The sequence below is a fragment of the Centruroides vittatus genome, unplaced genomic scaffold (assembly GCF_030686945.1).
Source record: "Centruroides vittatus isolate TY-2023 unplaced genomic scaffold, ASM3068694v2 contig_766, whole genome shotgun sequence".
In the NCBI taxonomy this organism is placed as follows: Eukaryota; Metazoa; Arthropoda; class Arachnida; order Scorpiones; family Buthidae; genus Centruroides; species Centruroides vittatus.
The window spans coordinates 78935-106155 of NW_027122495.1; the positions used below are offsets into that span (position 1 = coordinate 78935).

At 30.9% G+C, this 27221-nt stretch overlaps 1 protein-coding gene across 1 annotated transcript; it reads left to right on the forward strand.

Moving 5' to 3' along the window:
* Positions 1 to 2130: 2130 nt before the first annotated feature.
* On the forward strand, positions 2131 to 26472 carry Synj (synaptojanin). Its single transcript, XM_067277795.1, has 23 exons — positions 2131 to 2475; positions 11425 to 11511; positions 14245 to 14515; positions 14609 to 14834; positions 14907 to 14990; positions 15060 to 15121; positions 15202 to 15298; positions 15365 to 15531; positions 20149 to 20230; positions 20313 to 20465; positions 20549 to 20705; positions 20771 to 20953; positions 21020 to 21125; positions 21208 to 21348; positions 21510 to 21702; positions 21775 to 21933; positions 22533 to 22686; positions 22798 to 22867; positions 24220 to 24444; positions 24511 to 24589; positions 24668 to 24839; positions 24971 to 25194; positions 25266 to 26472. The coding sequence occupies exons 1-23, from the start codon at positions 2343 to 2345 to the stop codon at positions 25770 to 25772; spliced, it is 3732 nt and encodes a 1243-aa protein (XP_067133896.1). The 5' UTR covers positions 2131 to 2342; the 3' UTR covers positions 25773 to 26472.
* Positions 26473 to 27221: the final 749 nt, after the last annotated feature.

The following is a 27221-nucleotide window of genomic DNA, read 5'->3' on the forward strand; positions in this document are numbered from 1 at the left end:
CAGACACGAAAGTATTTCAGTTTTTCTGGATGTTGTTAATATTTTTACAAGACACTCATTTGGTCAAAAAGTTCTTTGTGATAGTGTAGGACGTTCAATAGACTCATTTTGTATATATTTAGATAAATATAAAACATACCAAATCACCGCTCGGATTAAAGAGAATCATATTCTTGAAGATAACAACATACGAGTGATAAAAAACAGCCGTTATTATCTTGTTTTCGAAAAAAATAAAACTACAAATGACAAGGACAAAGGGAATAGAAACAATAATCAAAATTTTTATTTTGAAGTAATACTTTACTTTTAGAACAGGAAATAGAAAATAAAATATACTATTTATAATCTGTTATCTTATTTGTTATTTGACATTTTACTCTTTCTATCCTGTGGCCTTTTGGAGCCATTCTGATCATACGTCAACTTGTCCAAACGAGGCGCAAACCCACAACCGAACTTCCAGTGTTCAGGGTACGAAGATCGCTTGGCTACTGGTGGGCCCAGTTGTCTCACTTTACCAGAAATATCGTTCAACTTTTAGAGGCTCTGAACAAATTCTACTTAAACTATCCGAATTAAACCCGCTTTAAATGCTTCTTTAATGATTTTAACTCTGGATGTGGAAAACTCCCAGAAAATTTTTATGGGCGGACAGTATCGTCATTTGTAATTGCTCGGTCGCAGCTTTGTTGTCCAGTCCGAATTCACAGTTGGCATGAAAAAAGGATCTTTTGTTTACTATAGGATAAAAATTGTAAATAATTTTAAATCTATTAGTTTATAAAGTTTTAAAGAAAATTAAACTTGTACTAATGCGAGATTCCATTTTTCCCATAAAAATTTTCAACTTAAAAATGAACTTTAAAATATTAACGAAGAATACAATTATGAGGATAATGAACCACATCAATTATCTGTATTATATTTTAAACTTTTTTAGATCATCAACCTCGTAGTTTTACTGATTGATAATCAATACAAAAATGTCATTAATCGTTCATTGTTCATTTTTATCAATTCGAATTTATTTTTCATTCATTTTAAGTGGAACGCCATATTTTTTAAATCTTTCTTCACTAAGGGCCTATTTTTAGTAAATCTCTTATAGATACGACCAGTGGTGATATTCAGCGGGTTCGCACAAATTCGGCCGAACCCGTTGTTAAAATTTTCAGTTTCCCGAACCTTGTTAAACACACGGAACATTTCTCAGTGGGTTTGTTTTTTTTTAAAAATATATCAAAATATACGTATTATACTCTGTAATACTACTTAACTAGGGCCTTATACCCCGTTCGCACCGAGCATTTCAATCTAGATTGTGAGCAAGGTCGGGGACTATGTCTTGGTGCGATCTCTCTCGACCGTTTCAATCTCGACCGAAACGAGGTTTAATCGCGATCGATTCAAGAGAGTTCTTGAAACTAGATCCAGTCATAAGAGAGATCCCACAATCTCACGCGCGCGAGATAATACAAGATGGCTGTGGAACACGTGTCGGGCTATGGACAGCGAAAGAAAAAGGATAATGTATCTGGAGAGATGATGACATCTGTCTATTACGAAGAGTTCCATTTTGGGGTGAAAAATTTCTCTGCCTAAAAAAAAAGAAAAGAAAAGAACGTCGACAGCACTAATATACTTTTGTTACCTGGTCTTCGTCCAGGGCTCGTTACGTTTCAAATACGCCGCTGATTATTAGATATATCGCAAGAAAAGGTATTGTATTTATTTCTAGCTAAAACTTCCATTTCGTTTGTCGGTGATTGTCAGGGAAAAATTTTCTGTTAGAGAACCTCTTGTTAAATATTTCGAATATCACCACTGGATACGACTAGGCCGGTGATAAGAAACGGGAACCGACTTATCTGAATCACACCGCTTTAAAAAATTCCTGGGATATTTCAGGCGGCTGCCATTATAACTACTCGGCCATCCGCGCTTATTAAATTAAAATTACGAAGTGAACAAATACTTAAAATTTCAATTTTATAATAATACTAATAAAAGAGAAGTTATTTATAAATTAAAAGTAGTTGAATTAAAAATAATTTTAATTCGATTTTTTTTTCCAAATCGAATAAAGAAAACTCAGGTAGCGCTTTATGCAACTTGAAGGATGAAGTTAAAAGGTACATCAGCTGTGATAAAGTGTGGAGTTTAACCCGGCAAAACGGTGAATTAATCCGAACAAAAGTGAGCCTATTATTTATATTAGTTCAGTAACTTATAGGGAATCGAGCCGTATGGCGACGTGACTTATAAATGAAGGAATTAAAAGGAGAAGGAAAAAATAATAATAATTAAAAGAAAAATGCAATCTTCGTAGGAAAATAATTATGGCTCTTGGTAAAAGTTTTCGCATTTATCATAAAATAAATCCACAGAATCCTCTGGCTTACAGCGTGATATTGGAACAGAGAAACAGAAATGAAACATTGCTGTTTGAATCTGAAGCTGTTGCTGTACTTTGTAAGTTAATTTATCTATTGATTAATATATATTTAATATAAATACACTTCAATGTCTTTGTATCTACATAAGACATAAATACAGACAATTATTTTTGATAATTCTTTCATTTAAAAGCACACATAAACCACAGCTTATGTTACACATGTAATTTCACACATGAATTCTAATTGTGTTTTACTTAATCAGAATCAATGTTCTTGAGCTTTTAATGTGTAATTCTGTATTCGAGAATTGTGCAGTTTCAGATGAAGAAAATGCCAATATTTCTTTGATTTTCAGGTATAAAAGAAGAAATGATTATAAATTAGATAAGGTTATATTATTAACTTTGTATACGGGCTATCAATCATGAAGATAATTGTTATTTGTTCAATTTTTGTAGATTTCGTACTATAAAAATTAAATTGTACATATATTATTTATGTATTTCTGTGTTATTTGGTTCTTGTAGTACTTTGTATTAGAAAAACAATTTTTTCTTCAGCTTTTTAAAATTTTACATGGAAAAACTTTGGAATAAACAAAAATCTGATGTTTGTTTACATAATATCCTCATTTACTTATGGTAAATCATTATTTTCTAATGAGAAATTTGGTATTAAGAACAAATGATTCATATATATTCTATTGAATTTTTTCTGTTCACCTTATTAAACGATAATTAAGTTTATTGCTATAAGTTTAACTTTCTAACAAATGAAATCATAATATTTATGCAGCTGTATTTAATTTATCTTATTGGCATGTTTTTGCTAGAAATTATTATGAAGAATATTTAAAAATTTATATTGCATGTGCCTATATCATTTGAAGATATTGCATAACAGTAAAAACAATATATTATTTTTGATTGTGTGTGTTGTGGCTGTTAATCATAAAATATTTGATTGCAATTATTTAATAATTAGCAAATGAGTGTTATAAAATAATTAAATTGTTAAAATATTTTATGAATTTCCTTCTGAAGTTTATTTCTGTTGATAATTGGTAAGATATGCGAATGAATGTTTATTTTTAAAGAGAATTAAGGTAATTGTTTTGACTAGAAGAATAAGACATTTGTAAGTTTTATGCAAGTCTGCATTGTTTTTAAACTTATAGTTTTTTAAATAAATTATTAAATTATCTGGAATAATTTTTACTATTTTTATAATAATTATCAGCATAGAAATTTTCTAATATTGATATAATAGCAGTTTTGGCTATTTTCCAAATGTAAAATATAAAAAAAAAACACCCACTTTCTCATTAAAACTTAATAAAGTAAATGAATTAATTTTAGAATGAATATAATGTGTAGTCTGATAGAAGCATAAAGGACTATTTTTTATTTTTAGGAAAAAAATAATAATTAAAATAAGTATTTTAATTAAGAAAATTCTGTAATTTAAATTCTTCTTATTGTTTATACAGTAGTCAAAATTGTATTCTGCACAGTTTAAAGTTTATTTTGAATGTTTTAGAATAAAATGTAGAAGACGAGGCACTGAAAGAAAATTGCCTTTATTTTATTCTAAAAATAATCATTACTTATTTGTTGTTGGAAATTTTTGATGTGTGACTTGAGAATGAATTAAGCAACTGAACTGTAAACTTGAATCGGACAACTTCATGGATGACGAGCAGTTGTTTTCTCCACCCTTACACAATTCTTACTGCCTTGAACTTTGATTATAACAGCACAAACTTGCAGATTCTAAATATTCATGTAAGTTAAATATTAATAAATGTATTAAAAATGCTCTAAAAGAATTTTTCCACAGTAAAGTTTTCTGAAGAAAATTGAACTTTTTAATTTTATTATGTAAATTTACATGCAGCAGTGGTTAGCTATTAGGCTTAATTGTATAATCAATCATTTATTCTTGTAATATAAATTTTATAAACTTTTTAACATGTTGAATTTATAAAAAAATTTAATTTCAATAAAATTTTTAAACTTTTTTTTTTTAATTTAAATTTTGTAACTTATTAATCTAACACTTTACAAGTCATAATTCTTTAAATTAATTATAATTTGTTAATTCATCTTGTGTAAGATGCATTGTCATAGTTCTCACAATAGGAATTACATTATCATGCAAATAATTTCTTGTAAAAGGGTCTTCTATACATTTAATCTTAAAATAAATATTTTAAAGAACTATAAAAACATTCCTAATTAAATAGTTGTGCAAATGACAAAGTGCACACCTCACAACAGACCTTTATTTGTAGGCTACTGCTGGAGTTAGTTCTAGCCTCCCTGTAGTTTATTTTGAATGTTTTAGAATAAAATGTAGAAGACGAGGCACTGAAAGAAAATTGCCTTTATTTTATTCTAAAAATAATCATTACTTATTTGTTGTTGGAAATTTTTGATGTGTGACTTCTCAAAACTGCCCATTAATTTACATAATAAATTTACAAAAACATCCTTACAATTTAACTTGTCTTCCGAAATTGGAAATAATTATTATAAATTATTTTTTATAATTAATTTTATTATTATAGCATTACAATTACTGCATTAGTTTTGTTAGATAAAATTCAAAGTTATATAGAGTGCTTTTTTTTTCTAAAAATAATTACTGCCAGTGCCTTCATATGGTGACTGAACATATAGAATTGCTTTTACTGAGTAACTGCTGATACCAAATACTGGCTACCAATATTTCATATACTATCTGCCAATACAGTGTATTGGTGTATTCTGACTGAATAAAGCCCTAAAAATGTACCTTTTATTCATACCCATTGAGAGTTTTTGGTTAGGCCCAAAATTAGTGCTAATCAGGTGGTAAGGGATGAGTCCCAACATATTTGGGACAGACTCCCAGAAAAATTCTTGGGCTTGATTTGATGAATTTACATGTATGCTAAACAAGGTATAGCTCAGCACCTCACATCATGGCAGGCATTGTTCCATTCTCAGACACTTTATATGCACTGCCCATTCTAATTTGGTGGAGAACAAAGGGCCTCTTATATGTTGTAGTGCAGGGCTACCACAAATCTAAATCGGTCTGTGGCCCTTTCCAACTTCAAAATCTTATTCCTTTTAAAAAGAACAAACCTATGCTTTATTATATTATTAACAAAATACAAATGTTTTTAAAGTAATTCTAAATACATTTTCTGGACTTTTTTTGTGTCTTGAATATTTATCAAATTTATGGAAATATTTTTTTTATATTCAGATATTGTTTTCTATTGAACATTAGTCAGTTATTATGACTTGCATATGAAAAAAAATTGTTGGTTTCTCTTAGGATGTGTATATTTCAACACACAATAGATGAATTTCTTTCATTTGTAAATTGCAAAGAAATATTAGAATTTTATTCAAATTTTGAATGATTCATTCAACAATTGAAATTTATATCAGGAAATTTGAGATGATATTCTAAACTTCCTGGATATGTAGATAAGAATATTTATTTATTCTCAACAGATTTATTTACATTAAGGCGTTAAGTGAGCTACCGAAATATATTTTACACTTCCAACAATTTGATGTTTCACTATATAAAAAAGTAAATCACTTGCAGATGAAATAATTATAAATGATTTTATTATAGTTGTAGATTGAGCTTGTAAAATAAATGAAGTAAATTGGGTGGTCTTTATGTAGTACTGTCTCAAATCTAGTATGAAATACTTAATATAACTTTAATCTGTTAAAAAGAGTAAAATGATTACTTATTTCATTGTGTTTAGATTAGTATTTTTTTTCAATACAAGCTTTCATTGTGAATTTTAGTTTAATAAGAATATTTTACTTGTAAATGAAGTTTGTTAGAAAGTCATTGTGTGATACATTGTAAGGTTATGTATCCAGCTACATAGTTCATTAAACATGATATATCAACATTAACATGTAGAAAAAGTGTCTTAATAACATCAAAAATCAGGAATCAAGATTAATTCCTGAAGGAGAGAAGAGAAGGAATGAAAGTTAGATCTGATCATGAGAATTTTGCTTTAATATATTAAATATATTATTAGCTCATTGAAGTTTTTGTTAAAACTGTGTACTACTGAATGTTCCAAACATGTTCTAGTATTGCTGCTTAACAAGGATGTGTCGTGAGAAATAAGTTCAGTTTAACAAGAGTCGCTTACTGTAGTATACCTAGACAAACCTTTGTGGTATAGTCTACTATTCATAGATTATATGTAACAATTGTAGCACAATGAGTAGGAATATTTATATGTCTAAGCATAACTAAACATTTCAGGTATATAAGAATTTTTCAGCTTCTTCATAATCTTACAGGATCTGTCATTACTAGGGATAAAAGTATTAATACCTGCCAATATTGAAACTGGAAATTGTGCCAGCTGTTGCTGTTCAGCCTGTCATGTTGCCTTCTCAGCAGTAAAAACAATTGGAAGATACATCTATCTATCTTTTTGTGTGTGGATACGTTTCAAAGAACACAGTGTGAGAAAATTGCATGAAGTACAGTATATACACTTCGTAGAAAAACACTCAATAGGATCCACAACTTTGATGGAATGAAAAACTAAGTAATTTACAAAAGAAACATGAGCTTTATTATTTTAACATCATTCATCATTAGCATTATTTGTATGTAAATATAGTAAACAAAAGATAGCTTAGAAAACATAAAATCAACATACAGCATTCTCTAATATACTGTGCATATAGTACTGTACTGTGTTTAAAGATGAAAAATTAATTTACCGAAATGGTCACATCTGTCATCAGGACAAACATGCCGTGTAGCTGAGACATTCCACAGGAAGGCCCCAACGCTGGTCCAAACTTGACTGAACATCCCGAAGGGAGACAGTCTAAAATTAACTATTAATTTCAACAATTTTAACAAAAAGTTAAATTTGAAAATTTTCAAATAAACTTTTTTCACTGTAAAAAATTGAACATGTAAGAAGAGGGATAGGTTTCCTGTTCTCATTACAATGAAGGTTGAATGGGACTCAGAGCAGCAATGCATATTTTATTACTTACTACAGGGAATTGAATCCTGGTTGTCTAGTTCTGAAGTCAGTGTGTCAGTCAGTATGTCAGTTTACACTTGTATGATTTCTTATGTGCACAAAAGAAGCCCCAGATCTACAGTCATGTTAATGGTCTCTGTGGGTACTACTATACATTGGATGGGTGGATAAGAAATAATTAGTGATGAGGTAGACAGTGTCTTTACATTGAAAGTTCTTTCTTGTGTTCAAATTTTACAAATGTCAGTACAAACAAGTATCCATATTGTTTCTCATTTTAAACACCACTAATGGTACAATTTGATTAATAAACAAAAGTACTGTGTAATGTTTAACTAAATATTTATAAATGGTCAGCAGAACTCTAAGCATATATAGATTTTGGAAATGAAATTTGACTTAATATATATGAGTTCTGGTCATTAATATTCTTAATATAAGTTTAACTTAACCAAAACGAGTGTAAAATTCTATTTCAGTTTCTAATTCAGCTGCAAAATCCGGTTTCAGTCAGACTGTACTTGTCTGTGAAAAATGTAACAATACCAGATCAGATATCTGAGAAAAAGTATAAATACCATATCAGTATCTGACCAAATCTATCAAGAACAAAAAGTATTTGGTAGAGATACTGACAATACTGATACAGTATCAGGATGTCCTAGTCATTAAGCTGTGTGCATGTACATCAGGGATGGCCGAACCTTATAAGAGTCATGTACTCTGTATCAGAAATACAAGAGAGCTATCTTTTCTATTGGAACAGTATTATATATATTATATACATAGTGTATAGATTACATAAGTTTACAGAGGTATTAAGGTCAGATCTCTATCAGTAAGTAATAAGAACTGCAATAAGGATCTAGAAGAGCCAAACATGAGGCTCACAAACTGCAGTTTGTCACCTTTGGTGTATATATAAACTAAAGACATACTAAGGAATAAGGGAAAAGCTTTTAATACCATACCATATTAATGTTTGTTCATTATTGTGTGTGTGCAATTGCTGAATAAAATCTTTGTATTTTAAATTAAGTATAAAAAAACAAAAATATGCATAATTTATAGTAAAATGTTTCTTGAAAGGATTACTTCTATATAAAAAAAATTATTCATTATTAATTTCTGTAAGTTAGAAGTGTCAAAATAACTCAAATTATACAAAGTAAGGCTAGCCTGTTTGTTTTTTGTAAATTAGAAATAATTTTTGCTATCATAAGTCTATTTATGTCTATAAATATACATTACTACTGCTGACAAAATATAAAACATTGCTTCAAATTCTACTGCATAAAATTTAATAGAATATAAATTAAAGAATTTTCAATTTTTTGAATGTAATGTGTGTGCTAAGGGCAATTAAAGTTGAAAGGACATTCAGAGTACTAATAGAAAAAACAATAAATTGGGAAATATTTTTAAGAATCTTTGCTATTTTCTTGCAATATACGTAAATAAAAAAAATTAGTAAAATGATTACCAATGAGTTTAGAATTAATTTAAAATTGACATTTGTTTTAGCAAAATCTTGTTTACCTTTTCACATTATTTGTGCATACAATTGTCATATATTTTCTTTTTCAGGAAGTATTGTAACCTGATTAATTTAAATGTCAGTTTAGAAGAAATAAACATTGTGCAATATTTGAAAATTATACATTATAATTTTAAAAAGTATTTTAAAGTTAGAATAGAAGAAACCCGTACTCGGACTCTTGCACATTAAAATTCACAATTAATACCATGGATCCATATTTGGTGTTTGTGAATTTTAATTTGTTTCTAAATGTCGTAAGTTAATGAAATCATTAACTTTTCCAGTGTTTAGTTTTGTGCATATTTAAGAATTAATATTGATTATTGTAAATCTTCATATAATTTTAAAATTTTCAATATTCAATTGAATATTACATCAGCAAGATACAAAATAAATAACTTTACAAGAATCATATATATATATATAAAATTGATTTGTAATATTTTATATTTGTGAGCATTATACAGAGTGATTGGAAAATCAAGCATGTGTGTGTATGCTATGAATCAACTTTATTTTGTGAGGTTAATAAGATGGTCACCAAAGAATTCTTTCAAGAATTAGAGAATCCATATATTTCTGATGAAACTTTTCTGCAACACATGGATTAGAGCAATTGGCAAAATAACAATGCAAAACAATAAAAAATCTGTAGTTCCTGAGAAAAACCATTTCCTCAATTAACAAAGTTATACCGCAGCTAATTTTATGACTTATACAAAAGTAAGAATTTCTGTAAATTGTCAAAAGTTAATATTTTGATATGCATGACTTTTTGATTACAAGGGTATTCTAGATGGGAGACAAATTTCCAACACAACTGTTTGTCTTGAAATTGGCTACTTCACCTTGCAACATTTGGATATGAGCATTTTCATTATAAGTAGTGTATGAATTGGTGTGAATTTTGGTTGTCCTTCTTGAGTCACATGTGCATAGATCTTAACTTTTTGAGAGTTAGGTATTTTTAAATTTAAATACAAACTTTATGTGGTAAAACTAATTGCTCTAAGACAACTGTTTTTAGTGAGTAGTGATAAGGGTATGCCTTATTGTGGTGAAAAATCCAATATGCATCAGATTTGTCTTCATATTTATGAAGAAAATTGATTAAAATGCAGCACACACATTCAATAAACGACTAAACACATACATAATATGCGTGACATTAGGTTTGAATCTTGTTTCTACTGAAACAAGAATTTCTGAAGTTATTTATTCCTGAAATTTTATTTAAAAAATAAAAAAGGTCTATACTTGTTTTGACCATGTAAAACATCCATTAAGAAACTAAAACACACAATCCATATAATGTGAAATAGTAGAGAATAGTAAAAGTTGCCTTATTACTAGAAAATGCCCTTATAATGGTATGTCTGTAGTGCTCCGCTACTATATTTATTATATTCTGTAAATGTTTCGTTTATTTGTATCGGGGTTTGTCATTTTCTTTGTAATATTGTGGCGCCATCATCATGTACAGCCTTTTAGGCTGGTACGCATTGATTGGCCAATAGGAATCACGTGTTGACTATGTGCTCGGATGGAGGGAAATTATAAAAGGACACGTCTTTGTGTGAAAAAGGACTTTTTCCTCGTGGGTTCTTGGAGTGTTCGTCGTTCGGACTAGAGAAGGAAGTGGTCTCCCAGGTGAGGACAAAGGGGAGGCGAGAGAGACAGAGGGACGACGTGGGAATAAGAAAGACAGGAAGGATAGAAGTAAAAAAAAAAAGGCGAGTCAATTATAACACGTGTTTCTTGTTCTTTGTGAAAAGTGATAACCCCTATTGTAAAGTTTATCATATATTGTCGTATAAAAGGGGTTCTTCTGTAAATAATTGTATTTTATAACCTTACCTTAGTTAAGTTAGCAGTTAAGTTTAAGTTTTTTGTATCCTCTTATGTTAAGCCTTAGATTTATTAAAATAAGTTTGTGTTAAATTGTGAAGTCCTCAATCATTTTCTTATCCCAACTCTATTCGGGATTTCGTTTCGGCAATTCTCGACACTACATGTCAGTCCTCTTGTGAAGAACTTCGGATCATCACAGTTCCATTATTGAATTATGTTGATATAAAGGTATAATGCTCATTGATGAGTTACCACAATGAAGATAGTAGAGAACAATTAGTAATATTACAAATATTACTAATTGTTTCCATAATACATGCAGAATATCTCACTTTGTACCTAAATAAGTTTAAAATAAATATAAGGCTGCCACCTGGCACCAAGTGCATGCGGCTGAAGGGAGACTGTATTGAGAAGGTGGACCTATTACTGAGTTGTATAAAGTGATAAATTAATATGATATGCCCTCGTAAATATAATTTCTGTTAATGTTTTTCAGTTATATTAATGTGTCTATATAACTTACAGCTAATCCTTAAACAAATATGAAAATATAACATAATAATGTGCCTTTTTAAATCTTCTTTTAGCCTCTCAAGAAACTGAAAGTGTCAAAAGACAATACTCAACATTATTGGATGCCAATGGATGTTTGGGTGTCCTACAGGTTACAGCTGGTAAGTTGAAGACCCTATTTTACATTTCACTGAAACTGTGATTATTGTATACAGTTTTATAGTAAATAAATTTAATATACACTGTTTGTACAATTTGACTAAAACAATTTAAAATATTCTCTAGTTTAGCTCTTTTTGCAAAACAAACTTGAGACCAAATTTCAATACATAGTCCATGTGAGAGGGAGTAGATCTGGGGCCGTATTCTTGTCTCTCATCTCTCATAAGCCGGTTGGCTAATCCAAATGATTAGCCTATCAGTGACCGGCTTGTGAGAGACCAGAGATGGTGACCAGAATACAGCCCCTGATCACTGGAGGTAACAATCAAACCTAGAAAACAGTAGTTAGAAAAATACTATGTGCTTGGAGATTAATAAACTAAAGTCAATGGATTATTTAATAAATACAGATTTTTACTAAATGAATGCAATACAATAATTAAGCAATATACTAATTTAGTAAATCAACAACACAACTGGTAAAGCGATGTGAGTTGTCACCTCATTTACACATTTATACATTATTCAATTTGCATGCATTTATCTTCCCTGCTGGGAGTAATCTCTAATGGTCAGGCTATTTTGTTACTTGTTATTAAGCCAAGTAATTATCGCTTAACTTTGTTTTTTTGCCAGCTTCTGGTTATCCTGGAATGGTTTTGTCAATAGTGGAAGCCAGTAATCTCCAGAAGCCAGTAATTGTAAGATGGTTTTCTAGACCTTTGTTTTCAGTTGGGAGTGTCAAGCAATTTCCCTTAAATAAATAAATTATCAAGAAGAAACTAAAGTCCGATTTGTCACACATTTGTGAAATTGAAAGTTCAATTTATTTCGCACTTCATTAATCTTGTAGTTTATGGCTATATTGGTCAAAGCAAGAAATGCTGCATATCTTGCTTTGACAAACATTTATGACAAACAATTCTGAATGTCAGAAGTTATTGTTACATAAGATACAGTAAAATATACAACAAAATGTGGAAAAAATATATATTTCAGCAAAGTTTGTCATAATTTTTTGTTTATTACACTGGCTTGTATGTTTTGTTAAAATCGCACGTTTCTTAATTGTTTTGACCAGTGTACCTGTACATCTTGATGTAGATGTTAGTCAAAACCCATTTTTAGTTAGAACTAGTTTTAACTAGTTGAAACTAGTTTATTCTGGATGTCTTTGTTAAAACCTGTTTTGTCTAGTTAAAACTAGTTTTAACTCAAATTCATTTTTGACTAGCAGTAAATTCTAGTTTTTACTAGACAAAACCTATTTTGTCTAGTTAATTTACTGCTGTACATGTTTTGTGTTTAGATAAAACTAGTTTTAACTTTTAATATTAGTTAAAACTAACTTTAGGTACATAAATATGTTTGGGGGAAATAAAGTTGTGTGTAGTGTTTTGGGGAAGATGCCTAACATTTGGCTTATGAAGGAAATTATTGCAATAATTTGGGTTTTGGAGGCCTCTAACGAAAATATCATATTCTTGAGCATGGTTTTCAAATAAAACTTTGGAGTATATGAAAAATAATTGTATATTGTGTTCGCAATGACAACTTTTTTTACTGTCTGGCATTTTAGGCATCTCACCCCAAGTATCCGGGTGAGATGCCAAATGTCATTAGGGTATGATGATAAATATAATTGCATAAAATTAATTTTTGAATATCTTAACCAAATTTAATTTATTGCATATGTAGACAAAGTACTTCATAGTAAGTATTACAGCGCAGTATAAGTATTGTTAAGTTTCCACCATTTCTTACATGCTCTATAGCTAGCTGAAAGCTTTCAGTCCAAAAACCTGTTTGAGAAGTCCTTATATAATTTCTATGCATATCCTGCAATAAAACAAGAAAACAAAAATTTATTAAAAATAGGCGCTATTGGAATTCAATTAACAAAAAAATAGGCATGTTACCCCAAGAAAAATGTGGCATCTTTCCCATTTGTCGGGGTAAGATGCCTAGTGGAGTCACATGTTCCATCATGTCCGATCGGGATTGGCGGTAGCTCACAATGGAAACTTTAGAACCTTAACTACATCACACATTAATTGTTTTTCACAATTTTTTATAAATTTTATTTTAACTTTTAGTTTTAAAATGATTCTAGAAACATTTTACAACAAAAACTTTGTTCTTATCTTGCTTTTATTCTTCTCAGTTATAGAAAATGAGGTAACTGTAGCCAACTACAGCTTTCCGCACTCAATATTGGCCCAACGATTCATCATACAAACACGACAATATCTGATGTCACTGTTTGAAAATATTAAAAAGTAGGCATCTTCCCCGAATCACTCTATATGTTGCAGTCTAAACCAGCTTTTAGTTAGGATGAGTTTTAACTAGTTGAAACTAGTTTATACTGGTTGTCTTTGTTAAAACCCGTTTTGTCTAGTTAAAACTAGAATTTACTGCTAGTCAAAAATGAATTTGAGTTAAAAACGGGTTTTAACAAAGACATCCAGTATAAACTAGTTACAACTAGTTAAAATGCATTCTAACTAAAAACGAGTTTTGACAGTAACATAGACATCATAATCACAATTATAATCAGTAGTTACAGCAGTTCCTTAGAACTTCTATCTTATTTTGAATGAATTATTATTATTAGTTTCTCAATCATTAGTAGTATATTCTATAAATTCAGTATGATTTACATTAAGCTGAATCAGTTTTATGTTTCAATAAAATTTTCTGTTAGAAAGAATAATTTTTGCCTTTTATAGGTGAAACACCAGTACTCTATCTTGTTCTAATTACCGGATGTTTATCGATTGGAAAATTAGGAACTTCAGAAATATTTCGAATTACGGACACGACTTTTATTTCGCTCCGTAACAATCCTCAAGATCTTGAACGCATTCAAGAAGTGAAAAAAGTACTCAATTCCGGCACTTTCTACTTTTCCTGGACATCTACTTCTCAAGAACCTCTCGATCTTACTCTCTGCGCACAGAGAGCTGTGCATACAAAGGAAACAGATAATCGTTTCTTTTGGCAAGTGTTTTATGTAACAATTAAAGCTATTATAAGTATTAATATAATATATCTGTAATCAAACAAATTTTACATTTAAAATATGAATTTCAGGAATCGAATGCTGCATATTCATCTTCTTAGATTTGGAATCGATTGCTCTCAATGGTTAGTGAAAGCGATGTGTGGTGGAGTTGAAATGAGAACGATTTACATAGGACAATATCAAGCTAGAGCTTGCGTAATATCACGTTTAAGTTGTGAAAGAGCAGGAACTCGTTTTAACGTTCGTGGGACTAATGACGATGGCCACGTTGCAAATTTTGTAGAAACGGAACAGGTCTCTTCATGTTTTTAAATATTTTCATTCTTACATTTTTGAGAATAGAAAAATAAAATTTGTATTCAACAGGTGATATTTCTTGGGGATAAAATAGCTTCTCATGTACAGACAAGAGGATCCGTACCATTATTTTGGGAACAACCAGGAGTACAAGTAAATTATTATTCATTTTTTTCAGTTTTTCGATTATGTTGTCTCGAAAATAACAGTGATCTTTAATAGGTGGGATCACATAAAGTCAAAATGTCTCGAGGCAGCGAAGCTTCTGCTCCGGCTTTTGAGAGGTTAATATTTTACGTATAAGAATACTGACTAATTTAGCTGTTTAATAATTAGTTTATCTAATTAATGAAACATTTTATAGGCATTTGACATCGATAAAACAAAGATACGGGGATCAAGTGATAATAAATTTATTAGGTTGTAAAGAAGGTGAAATGATGCTTAGTAAAATGTTCCAGGTGTGTATATTTACATAAAGTTTTTTTATTAATTTATGAAAATGTAATAACAACTACTTTAAACAGAATCATCATAAAGTATCCAGACATAATGACATTCCGTATATTACATTTGATTACCATTTGATGTGCAAAGGCGGAAAGCAAGATAATCTTGTTGTACTTAAGAAGAAAATTTCTTCGCAGCTTCAAGATTTTGGATTATTTTATTCCGAGGGATCTGATGTTATTGTGTGAGAAATTATTTATATTAACTTTAAATATTATTATATACAAATTATTTTTAGTCTTTACTTTTTACAAGGCTGCAAGTTCAGCTAGGACCACAATGAGATGGCAAAATGTTGAGGAACAGTGCTAGACATGTGCCAACAAAAACAAAATTCCCAGCATCTTTGCCTACACAGATTTATTTCCAGGTTATCTGAGCAGTAGCATAATGCCTTAACTATCTTGGTGTTTAGGCTAACAATATTTGACCTAGAAAAGTAATTAAGAGTTTATTCTGGTGGCCAAAAGATTTAGCTGGTGGCTACATAGTTTCTTTTATATTAAGTTACCAATAATGATTATAGTTTAATGGAATTTATATGGATATAAAATAGGAGGAAAAACTGAAAATAGAGTTATATAATTTTAAGATTTAAAGTCTGTTGGCTAAGAAGTGCATATTTTTGAGTGTTTACATGATTTGTTTCTACAAAATGTTACAATTATCATTACTGTGGTTACTTTGCTATTACATTGCAAGTATAAAAACAGTTCAAGATATTGGATGTGTAATAAAATACCATTTATTTGGTATTGTTTCTAAATTTTTTGTGCAAAAAAGATTTATACAGAAAAATTTACAAAATTATTGATTACATTGGTTATAAAGTAATAGATCTTGATTTCTAAGCTTCGGATAAACTATAATTATGAGAATTTACTCAAACTACTAAATGCAACAAAACTAGACAAAATAATAAATGATTTGCACTGTTTTTCAATAAAAGAAATCTGCTTTCAATGATCATATTCTTAAGAGGAAAGTCTTTATTTCCTTTAAGAAGCCATATTATTTTTTCAAAATTTTTGATAAGTTTGCAGTTTAGTGTGGACTTGGCCATATTTCCCCCCCTCAACATGATAAGTTGCCAGCCTATCTCTCTATAGGACCTAGGATCAAATTGGGGCAGTCAAATCTGGAAATTTTTTATATTCTGGACATGTTGGGAATCTCCATTCTTTATAGCCTGGTTCCTTCATTGTGAATCTTGTCAAACTCACAATGGGCATGAGAAAAAAGGTGTCCTTAGTGCTCACTGGACGTAATGAATTAAAATGGGAAAAAGTGGTTATATATTGATTTTTAAAGCTTATATGAATTATTAAAAAATTGAGTTATTATTTATGAATTTTTCATATCCATCAAATGAAACTTTTTGATAGAAGAATTTTAATTGAAATCCAATATTTATTTCATAAACTCAAAAATATCAAATGGTAGAAGTATGACGAAGGGATGAATTTGGGGGAAAAATAAAATGCTATCCTTTGCAAAATTTACTAAAGATCATACTGTTTTGTCACTCTTTTGAATGTTGTACAATTAATACATTATTACTAATAAGTTTGTAATTCAATAATTTTTGTTGAGTTGGTTAGAAAAAATAAACAAAATACTTTCATAATCATGTACACTTCCACTTTTAAACTATTGACTTAACTAAAACAAGTAAACATCCTTCATTATATAAAAATATTTATTTTTCAAAGGTTATTGCAATGTATTAAATGCATATTATTGACAATCTTGTGTTTTTAGAAGTTTTCTGAAGAGGTATTTTCCAATAATCATGTAATTTAAATTATTAAACATATGTTATATTATAAATAATTAATATATATGTATACAAGTATAATCAGAGTTTGAAGACTAAGCAGATTGTGAACAAATTCATTTATTGAGCAAATTATTACATTCCTTTTCAAATTAATGTTCCTTGGCCATGATGCACCACTGCCAGCATTAATAAAACTTTAGTAAACACTCTCAATGCATTTTCTGGAATTGCACATAAGGCCTTTTGTGATGCTGTGATGACCTCCACTGATGATGGAACCACTGTCCATGAAGTTATTGTTTTGTACGGCCAAAAGAGAAATAATTGCATGCTGCCAGATCAAGTGAATATGCGGGATGTGACAAAACTGCCATTTATGTTTTTGCTACTCAGTTTGCATCAGAAGTGAGCAATGTGCAGATACATTGTTTTGTACGGCCAAAAGAGAAATAATTGCATGCTGCCAGATCAAGTGAATATGCGGGATGTGACAAAACTGCCATTTATGTTTTTGCTACTCAGTTTGCATCAGAAGTGAGCAATGTGCAGATACATTGTCATGCAAGAGAAACCAATTGTTGTTAACATTCCATCACAACTCGGGCCACACACATTCTGCATTGTCCATGTGAATCAATTGGTTTCTCCTGCACATAATTCTTTTCTGGTGAAAACTGAGCTGGTGAAAACATACATGTGTGAGAACTGAAGGGGGGTTAGCTGTGGGCTAAACCTCATTTATCGGCGGCTCAGGTCAGAGAATGGCTGTAGGAGGGCAAATTGTGGAGTGGGGAGGCCATGAGCAAGTTGGCAAGGTGTCCATACTCAAGGAAGAGACAGGTTTAACTTAAACATAACTATTTAATATCTCTAAACTAGGGTACAGGAGGTTACAAAGTTAAGGCCTAATATAGATATGCGTGATAAACAATACAAGATATAAATCGCACAACAATCTAATAGATCTGAGTCTATTTGGCGCGGTCTTTGGATGAACATTACTACTTATAAACTATTTGGCAGAGAGAGAGAGAGTTTATAATAATCATTTCATTCTAAATGAATATCTCTTGACCTTCATAGCTCCTAGATTATGCAGTGAATCAGAGAATTTTTAGGACTGTTAGGAGGGACTGTTTACCCATAACCACTGATTGAGGAGTCAGAAGGTTAAGTTCTGTAAAGTCGGATTAACTAGAAACAATTGTTACACAAGTTTGTAAAACTTGTGTAACAATTGTTTCTAGTTAATCCGACTTTTAATTGACTCATCGATATAGTCATCAAGTAAGACATGTGTCATTCCTGACCTATCTGACCTTTTTAAAATAAGTGAAAAGTAATTAACTCCCCAAATTATGGGATTTTCACACATGACAGTCCAGTCTTATCTCATCCTGCATATACACCTAATCTGACAACATGCAATTGTTTCATATGGCCAGAAAGGAAATAACTTCATAAACAGTGGTTCCAATCATTGCAGAGGTCATCACAGTAAGCTTTACACATGATTCTAGAAAATGCTTTACAGGAGTGCTTCCTGCAGTTGTATTTATGTTGACAGTGGTACATTGTGGCCAAGATACATTACTTCAAAACTGGATGTGTGCAAAAATAAATTGCTTAATAAATGTATTTGTTTACAATCTGCTCAACCTTCAAACTTTTTGACTGTATTGCTTGTGTATGTAATTAAAGAATGTTACCATCTTAAATTATTGTAGCTAAGTTAATTATTACCAGAAATATACAACATATATCAGTCACATAGAATAAATGTCAGTTTAATCTGCCATGGCATACATGGACTTTATTTAAACCAATAATTTCCACAAACCACAACCAGTCCTGAACAATAAAAATAAACTTTAATTCTATTAACAACCAAAATAATAATGGGGTAATTGACCCGAACAAAAGTTATCTAATTGTAAAGTAATAACCAAATCAATAAGCAGAATCTTGTACGTCTTTCTAATAATACAGAAAACGTTTTATCTCTTACTCAAACTATAAATAGTGTATAGCCAAACGATACAATCTCCTCGAGCTTATCACCCACAACGTTTACCACCCTGGTCACCTGAAGCTCTCTCTCCTCTTGGTCCTGGCTGTTCCGCTTTTAATTGTTCATCCAGTGTAGCTCCGCACTGTCTAATTTACATAGGATGATGTTCCAGGATCGGGCACCGATGTAAACTAAGTTAAAAATTTTCGTTTTTTTGTTCTTTTGGTCATTGGTGCTTGGGAGTTTGTCCGTAACAACAAAAAAAAAGGAACCAAGAAAAATAAATGTATTTGTTTACAATCTGCTCAACCTTCAAACTTTTTGACTGTATTGCTTGTGTATGTAATTAAAGAATGTTACCATCTTAAATTATTGTAGCTAAGTTAATTATTACCAGAAATATACAACATATATCAGTCAATAGAATAAATGTCAGTTTAATCTGCCATCTGCATACAAATGTCTTTTTGTCTACTGTCATAAACAAAAATGGTGACTCCACAACAGAGAAAGTATTTTGTTCTGTAGTTTGCAAAATTTGGAATTGGTCATGGGATCACTTCAAAATTCTCATTCGCAGACAATTTCAAAAGGAATGTCTGTATATGCTGCCTCTGAATTTGTACAAGGTATACGTGATACACAATGATCAGCAATTTCGACTTCGAAGACTACAGAACACAAAATGCTTTCTATTGTGGTGATGCCATTTTTGTTTATTGCACTTTCTAGAGGCAATAGACAAAGGCATTTGGATATATATGGCAGATATACTAGAGTAAATGTTCTAGTTTTTATGTTGCATACTTTTCAGGTAACAATTTAACATACAGTAATTTAAAATGGTAGTATTTTTTTTTTTTTTTTTTGAAGACCCTGTAAAAATTTTTTTACTATTTAACCAATGTCTTTTTGAAGTTTGACTTCATTCATCTTTAATGAAACAATTATTATATTGACATTGCATTAAAATTTATTTGCTAATAGAGTATTTTCTACTGTTTTTACAGGCAGCAAACTGGCACATTCAGAGCAAATTGTTTGGATTGTCTTGATAGAACAAACTGCGTTCAGTCTTTTATTGGACTACATGTAAGTGATGTAGCAAAATTTGATTTAAACAAGATTGAAGTTTTGATACTCATATAAACAAAAAAATTAAATTTATTTAAAGATACTCTACAAACAACTAGAATATTTGGGATTATCCGACAAAGCTCAAATTGTATCAAGGTTCGAAGAACTTTACCGTCAGATGTGGGTACTGAATGGCGATCAGGTCAGCAAAATATATGCCGGAACTGGTGCTCTCGAAGGAAAATCAAAGGTTAGTTCATTTAATTCAAATATAAAATTTTGTGTTTTTAAATACTGCTGCCTTGAAGAAAATAAATTCTAAAATTTTTCCAGTTAAAAGATGGTTCCCGATCAGTTGTAAGAACAATCCAGAACAACTTACTGGATAGTAGCAAACAGGAAGCAATAGACGTTTTGTTACTGGGAAGTGCTCTGAGTACTGAATTGGCAGACAGAGCTCGAGCTCTTCTTCCTACTTATATGCTTCACGGTAGGCACGTTAAAAATATTATTTTATCAAACATTACAGTCAATTCTAAAAAGTGTCCTCCTTAGTTCCAGCAAGTATTTTGAGGGCAATGTGCAATCGTCATAAAGAATATACTATGCCAATGATGCTCCGAATCGGTGTTGCTACATGGAATGTAAATGGGGGCAAACATTTTAATAGCGTGGTCTTCAAGCATCAGTCGATGGCAGAGTGGTTGTTAGATAATCGAAAAATTTGTAAAGCTCAAGGTAATTAAATGTGACTGTCAAATTTTTACTTGCAAATGCTTTCCCCTAACTTCTATTTTTATTTAGCTCTTGTTGACTTTTCCTTTGAGGAAGATAGCACTCCTGTTGACATATATGCTATTGGATTTGAAGAAATAGTTGATTTAAATGCAAGCAATATTGTAGCTGCTAGGTACAGTACTCTTATTCAAAAAATAAAATTTGATGTAAATATTTCTCTCTAAATAAAAAGAAAATATGAATAACACTTGCAGCACAGTCAATCAGAAAGAATGGATGGGAGAATTACAGAAAACAATTTCTCGAGATAATAAATATATATTAATAACATCGACACAGCTAGTTGGTGTCTGTCTCTTCTTGTTCGTTAGACCTCATCTTGCTCCTTTCATAAAGTAAGTTTAAATTTCAATTTTTGAATTGTAAATACTTGGGTATGCACGTGTCTCAAAAGTATTAAAAATGTTGATTTTTAGAAAAGTAGTTTCTCATTATTTTATTTAACATAAAATTCTAAATATACTCAGCTTTTTTAAAATATATTTTTATTTCTTAGGGATGTTGCTGTTGATATGGTTAAAACTGGTTTAGGAGGAGCAACCGGCAATAAAGGTGGTGTGGCAATTCGTCTTCTCATTCACAGCACATCAATGTGTTTTGTTTGTGCACATTTTGCTGCAGGACAGTCTCAGTTTAATGAAAGAAATGCCGATTATAACGAAATTACAAGGAAGATATTATTTCCCATGGTAAGCTAGTTCAAAATACTAAATATATGTAATATCACATAATTAATTTTGAATTTGGGTAACAAATTTAAGGGGAGAACTTTAAACTCTCACGATTACGTATTCTGGTGTGGCGATTTCAATTATCGTATTGATATGACTAATGAGGAGGTTAAAGAATTGATTCGTCATAGAGACTGGCCAGCTTTACTTCAGAAAGATCAATTAACAGTTCAACAAAAAGAAGGAAAGGTAACCTACTTTTTAATTCAAAAGCAATATTTGTATGTGTAATAATGTATATAATATATCAGTGGCGTGCCGTGACATTTGATGATAGGGAAGCTGTGTTTCAGTTCTAAAACTCAGGAGTGACTAAAACAACACTAATTATACATCTTGTGTATAATTTGTAACAGGTACATTATACAATAATTCTTTATTTACAAATGAAGTGACCATATTTGAATGTTTTTTCTTGAAAAACTGCCATTTTTTTTTACTGATTAAGATATTTCATCCAAGTATTTCTTTTTTTAAAATTTGAATTCAAAGTAGCCATTATTTAAGTTAAAATGTCAATCATTAATAATTTAGACTCCAACTAAATGCCGAATTCTATTGGGCTAAATATGACTAAATACTAAATAAATTAAGCAACCAATTTGGCACTAGAGGGAAGTGTTAGGCACCATCTCTTTATAATATTTAATCAATTAAATTTAATAAATTGGTTGGAGTCTAGCTTATAGTATATTGGGTCTAGCAATGTTATTTATATACATCAGATTATTTTTTAGCTATAAAATTATTAATTATTATAAATTTAATTCTTGTTATTTTTGTTAAAGGTATTTAAGAACTTCATTGAAAAAGAAATTAATTTTCCACCTACTTACAAATACGATCTATTTTCGGATGACTACGACACAAGTGAAAGGAACAGAATACCTGCCTGGACGGACAGAGTTTTGTTTCGGAGAAGACGTCTACTGAGCGAAACGGGTAATTTTCTGATTTTGAAGTATACTCAAAACAACTTATGCTTATGGATTAAATGTCTTACATTATTATATGTAGGAAAACTGTTATAAATTCTTGTTTCTGTATTTTCAGAAGATCCATTGTGGTCTCCAGGAAAGATTGTGCACTATGGCAGAGCTGAATTGAAAACATCTGATCATAGGTATTTATAAATAATCACTGTAGATCTTATAATTTTCTTTAAGTTAAATGGTGTCTGCTGTAATCTTATTATTTATGGAAGTTTATTATAGTTGAATTATTATGATAGTTTTTTGGAAAATACTGTGACTACATAGGCAAAGTAATTTAAATTGTCATTTTCTCAATTGGTGACACTTTCTTTCATTCAGTTTCGGCTTGTAAGGACAATAATTAATATTCAATTAATTATATTGGGAGCACTTCAGGCGTTCAATCATGTTGGCACGAATTTTAAGTGAGCTTATCTTGAGAAAGAAAGATTATTTAATGATGATTTTGTGGCAGTTTCAGGCATATTTATTAATTACATGGGTTTTACTTATGGCTGAAATTGAGCAAAATCCAGGTCCTTCATTGCATTATTCATCGAAGAGAGGACGGCCTCCATCAACCAGAAGTAGTAATGCAGTTAAGATTTCTAAATCAGCCAATGTGGAAACTATGTTCTGTAAACAACCTGCGACTTCTAAGGATATGGAGAGGAGTGAAAAAGTATAAGAAGAAGAGAGGGAAAATAATTTTGAATCTACACTAATGGATTGTTTCGAGTTGATGGAGAAGGATGATAGCCTGACCGCAGCCAGCTTACAACAGTTGTCAAAACTAATTCAAGCCCCACATAGTTAACAAATTTTGGAAGTGAAAACAGAAATTAGTTTGATACATTGGGACATTAAGGATTTTAAGACCAAGCTTGGTTCATTGGAACAGAAGGTCAACAAATTAGAAACAGTATTACCTGACTCAGACAGGAAATTGGAAGTTCAACAGTATATGGCAAAAATTTAAAAATAACCAATCAACTTAATCTGATGTTATTTGGCTATCTGATGAATGATAATATGAATATTAGAGAAAGCCTAATAAATTTCTTTAGGGAGATACTGAAATTGACAGAATTTAAAATGGAAGAAATTATAGGTTCTTATATTATAAGAAAAGAAGGACCCATGATCCAAAAAATTACATTAAGTACTTTCAAAGAAAAAAATCAAATATTATCAGTCTTTTCTGACTACAAAGCATAACATATAACAGCAAAGCATACAAAGCAATTTCTAACTACAAATACATATTATCCTGTGATGAGATGTATAGTAATTTGACTATTTCCTGGTCTCAGTCACTGTGTGGTAAGCATAAATTAGTTACTATATAAAGTTCCAGCTTCTATGGTGTTTTCATTTTTAATTATTATCCATTTGAATCCAGCAGAATAAATTATTGGAGATATTAAAAATGTAAAGAATTTGTCTGTAAATATTGCTTTTGTAACTTTGTTAAAATTAAATTTTGTGTTTGTATTTTTAGGCCTGTTATTGCAGAAATTGATGTTGAAGTATTACAAGTAGATGAAAGAAAACGAGAAGCAATTTTCCAGGAGGTGATAGATTCTCAGGGACCACCAGATGGAACTGTAATAATAACCATTCCAGAATGTGATGAGAATACCGACATATACAGCTTGTTTGATGAAGAATTTATCAAAGAACTATGCCAATTGTTTTCCACAACAGGAGAAGTTATTTTAATAAGGTAAGCATTAAATCATAAGTATATTTTTTAATATAGAACAGGCCATGAGATTCTATGTTTTGACAGATTTGGGGAAGAGGCTTTGCTAGTTACTTTCAGAGAAGGTCAGAGTGCACTAGCAGCATTGAAATATTCTGGAACAAAGGTACAAACTTTACAATTGTATTCAAAACAAAAATTAAAGTTGGAATTGCTGACTAATACAACTCTAAATCTGTCTTAGGTTCGAGGATATGATATAATCATTAACTTAAAAACACCAGAATGGAAAGATGCTGTCGAACGAGAATTACAGCTGTGTAGAAATAACACTATACCTTTGTGTGATGTAGTGCAGGTATCTGTGCCTGAACCCAAAGATTTTCCTACACCCGAAATAGAATATGATCTTTCTGGTATTTACAGCTTTATTTTCTAAGAGTTTTAACTAATATGTATACATTAGGTTTCTGTATATGTTAAAGTGTAGATAACTGCCCTACAGTGATTAAATGATTTAATTCAAAGATAAATGTCTTTGTCACAGCTTACTGTATTGATAATGAAGATGCACCATCCCAGTCATCTTCGGCACGCACGTCTCCAACTAGTATGGTGGAGGCGGGTTTTGAAGATGTCGAATGTAATCCTTCTGTTCCTGGTCGATCAACACTGGTCAGGCCACCACCGCCACGTCCTCCTCCACCCACTCGACCTCCACCACCACCTCGACCCAAATTACCTCAGAGGAATGCAGAGAGTAATTCTGAGGTAATAGTTCTTGCAGTTTAAAAACAGTGTTATTTTGATAGTGTGGATAAATAAACAATTAATGTTTGTAGGTTACAACAGAGAAATCGCTTCCACCTGTGCACCGTCCTCCAAGACCTACGACAGTATCTGTATCCAGTTGTAAAAGGAATGATACTAATACAGAAGTGAAAATTGACAATGAATGTAAAATATCAAAAGAAAGTGAAATCAGAGACATGCCTATTCTAGATGTAATAAAACCTTCAGAGGAATCATTAGAATGGAATCATCCACCCGATATGCCGCCTCCTCCACCACCGCCACGTGTCGACTCTTTTTGTAACAGCCACCCTCAGACCAGCAATCCACCGCCACTGTCTCCTTGGGAAACCTTACCTCCGGCACCTCCACCTCCCATAGAAGAGGAGGAAAATGTTCCTCCACCGTCAAGCCAACCCCCTCCACCTCCCATTCCTTCGCGGCCGAAGGCTCTGGCCGAAACTGCACCTAATCCCCCGCCCATTCCAGCCAGAACCAATGTCGGAAATGCATCCGCACCACCAATTGCACCACGCCAGTCTCTAAATCGAAACTAATCGTGAGACATTCCAGAAAGATTATTTTAAGTAAATAATTTATAAGGTGATGACAAAAATATTTGTGTCGTGTGATCATTTGGCAATTATTTAAACAGCTTTCACATCTGTGGTAATGTAAATATATGTACGAACACAAGCTAAATCCAAAGAATCAAACGGTAAATTATTTTCTAGTCAAGAACATAAAAATGCTCATATGTAAATGGCAATGTTGAAATCTTAATTTTTGAAAAACAAAAATTTAAATCTTCAAGAACGAGCATCAAAATCATGTGATTTTAATTGTATGAAAATCAAAAAATAAGTAATTGGCGTTACATCCGTGAGCTTAGATCATGTCTAGAGACTTAATACTAGAGAAATTAACAGGAAAAATGAATGTCTAGCTTCTACATAGTTTCTTTTCGATGTTCAAAATTGCTAAATGTGCCTACTCGTCAACCACATACAGTAGTTGCCAAACTGTAAAGTGTAACCGTACATGTAAAATCCATAAATTTCTGTAATTAGTGATAAGAAAAATTAATTTATATAAAATTAATATGTTGCTGTACACATTCCATGTTGCCACTTGACATGGGGGAAATGATTTTGAGAGATGTAAATTTGTTTTGTTTGTAGAAATATATATATACACACAATTACATATACTATATATATATATATATTATGATTAAAGTTCAGATTTTTTTGTTGACTTTTTTCATTGTCATTTTTTTCAATGCAAGAAATAAGAAATCCTTTGAGAAATGGCAGGAAAAAGAAATTTGTCCCCTTCATTTATTTTCAAGTACTATACACATATTCTTCAATATATTAAAGTGATAAATTGTCATTCCTTATAATGCTGATACACCTTTTTATATGATTGAATTACAAGGACTTTGCTCCATCTAGAGCCAAGTCCTTGTGATTTAGTCATATGAAAGGAAAGAATGAATTGCATGGAGAGGTTGACAATAACAGGCTATCTACCCCCAATAACCTACTTATCTTCACCTTCTCCCTGCTCCTTTACATTGTCTTCATGCTATCTTTTCATCATAATGATCTTTGGCCACTTGGTACTTAATTTGCTATATGTCTATCCTCTGCCCTTGTTACATTCCTACTGCACCTTAATCTTTGAATTTTGATGATTTATAAGATGTTTTTTCCTTATTTGAGTTAGCAGCTGTTGATCATTGATCAATCTCACTATCTTAGAAAAATATATGGACTGAGGACAGAAATTAAGTTTTGCATTTATAGTTGAATAGGAGCATAAGTCTTTTCCAAAATTAGTTTTGAGCATATGATTATGAGGAAATTAAAATCTGAATTTCCACTTTGGACTCTTGTCATTTTAGCCATTAGTATATATGCAAAAGATTGAATTATAGGAATTTTTAACATGTACAACACTAACAAGACCACCTGCACCTCTCATAGATCCAGCTTGGCCAA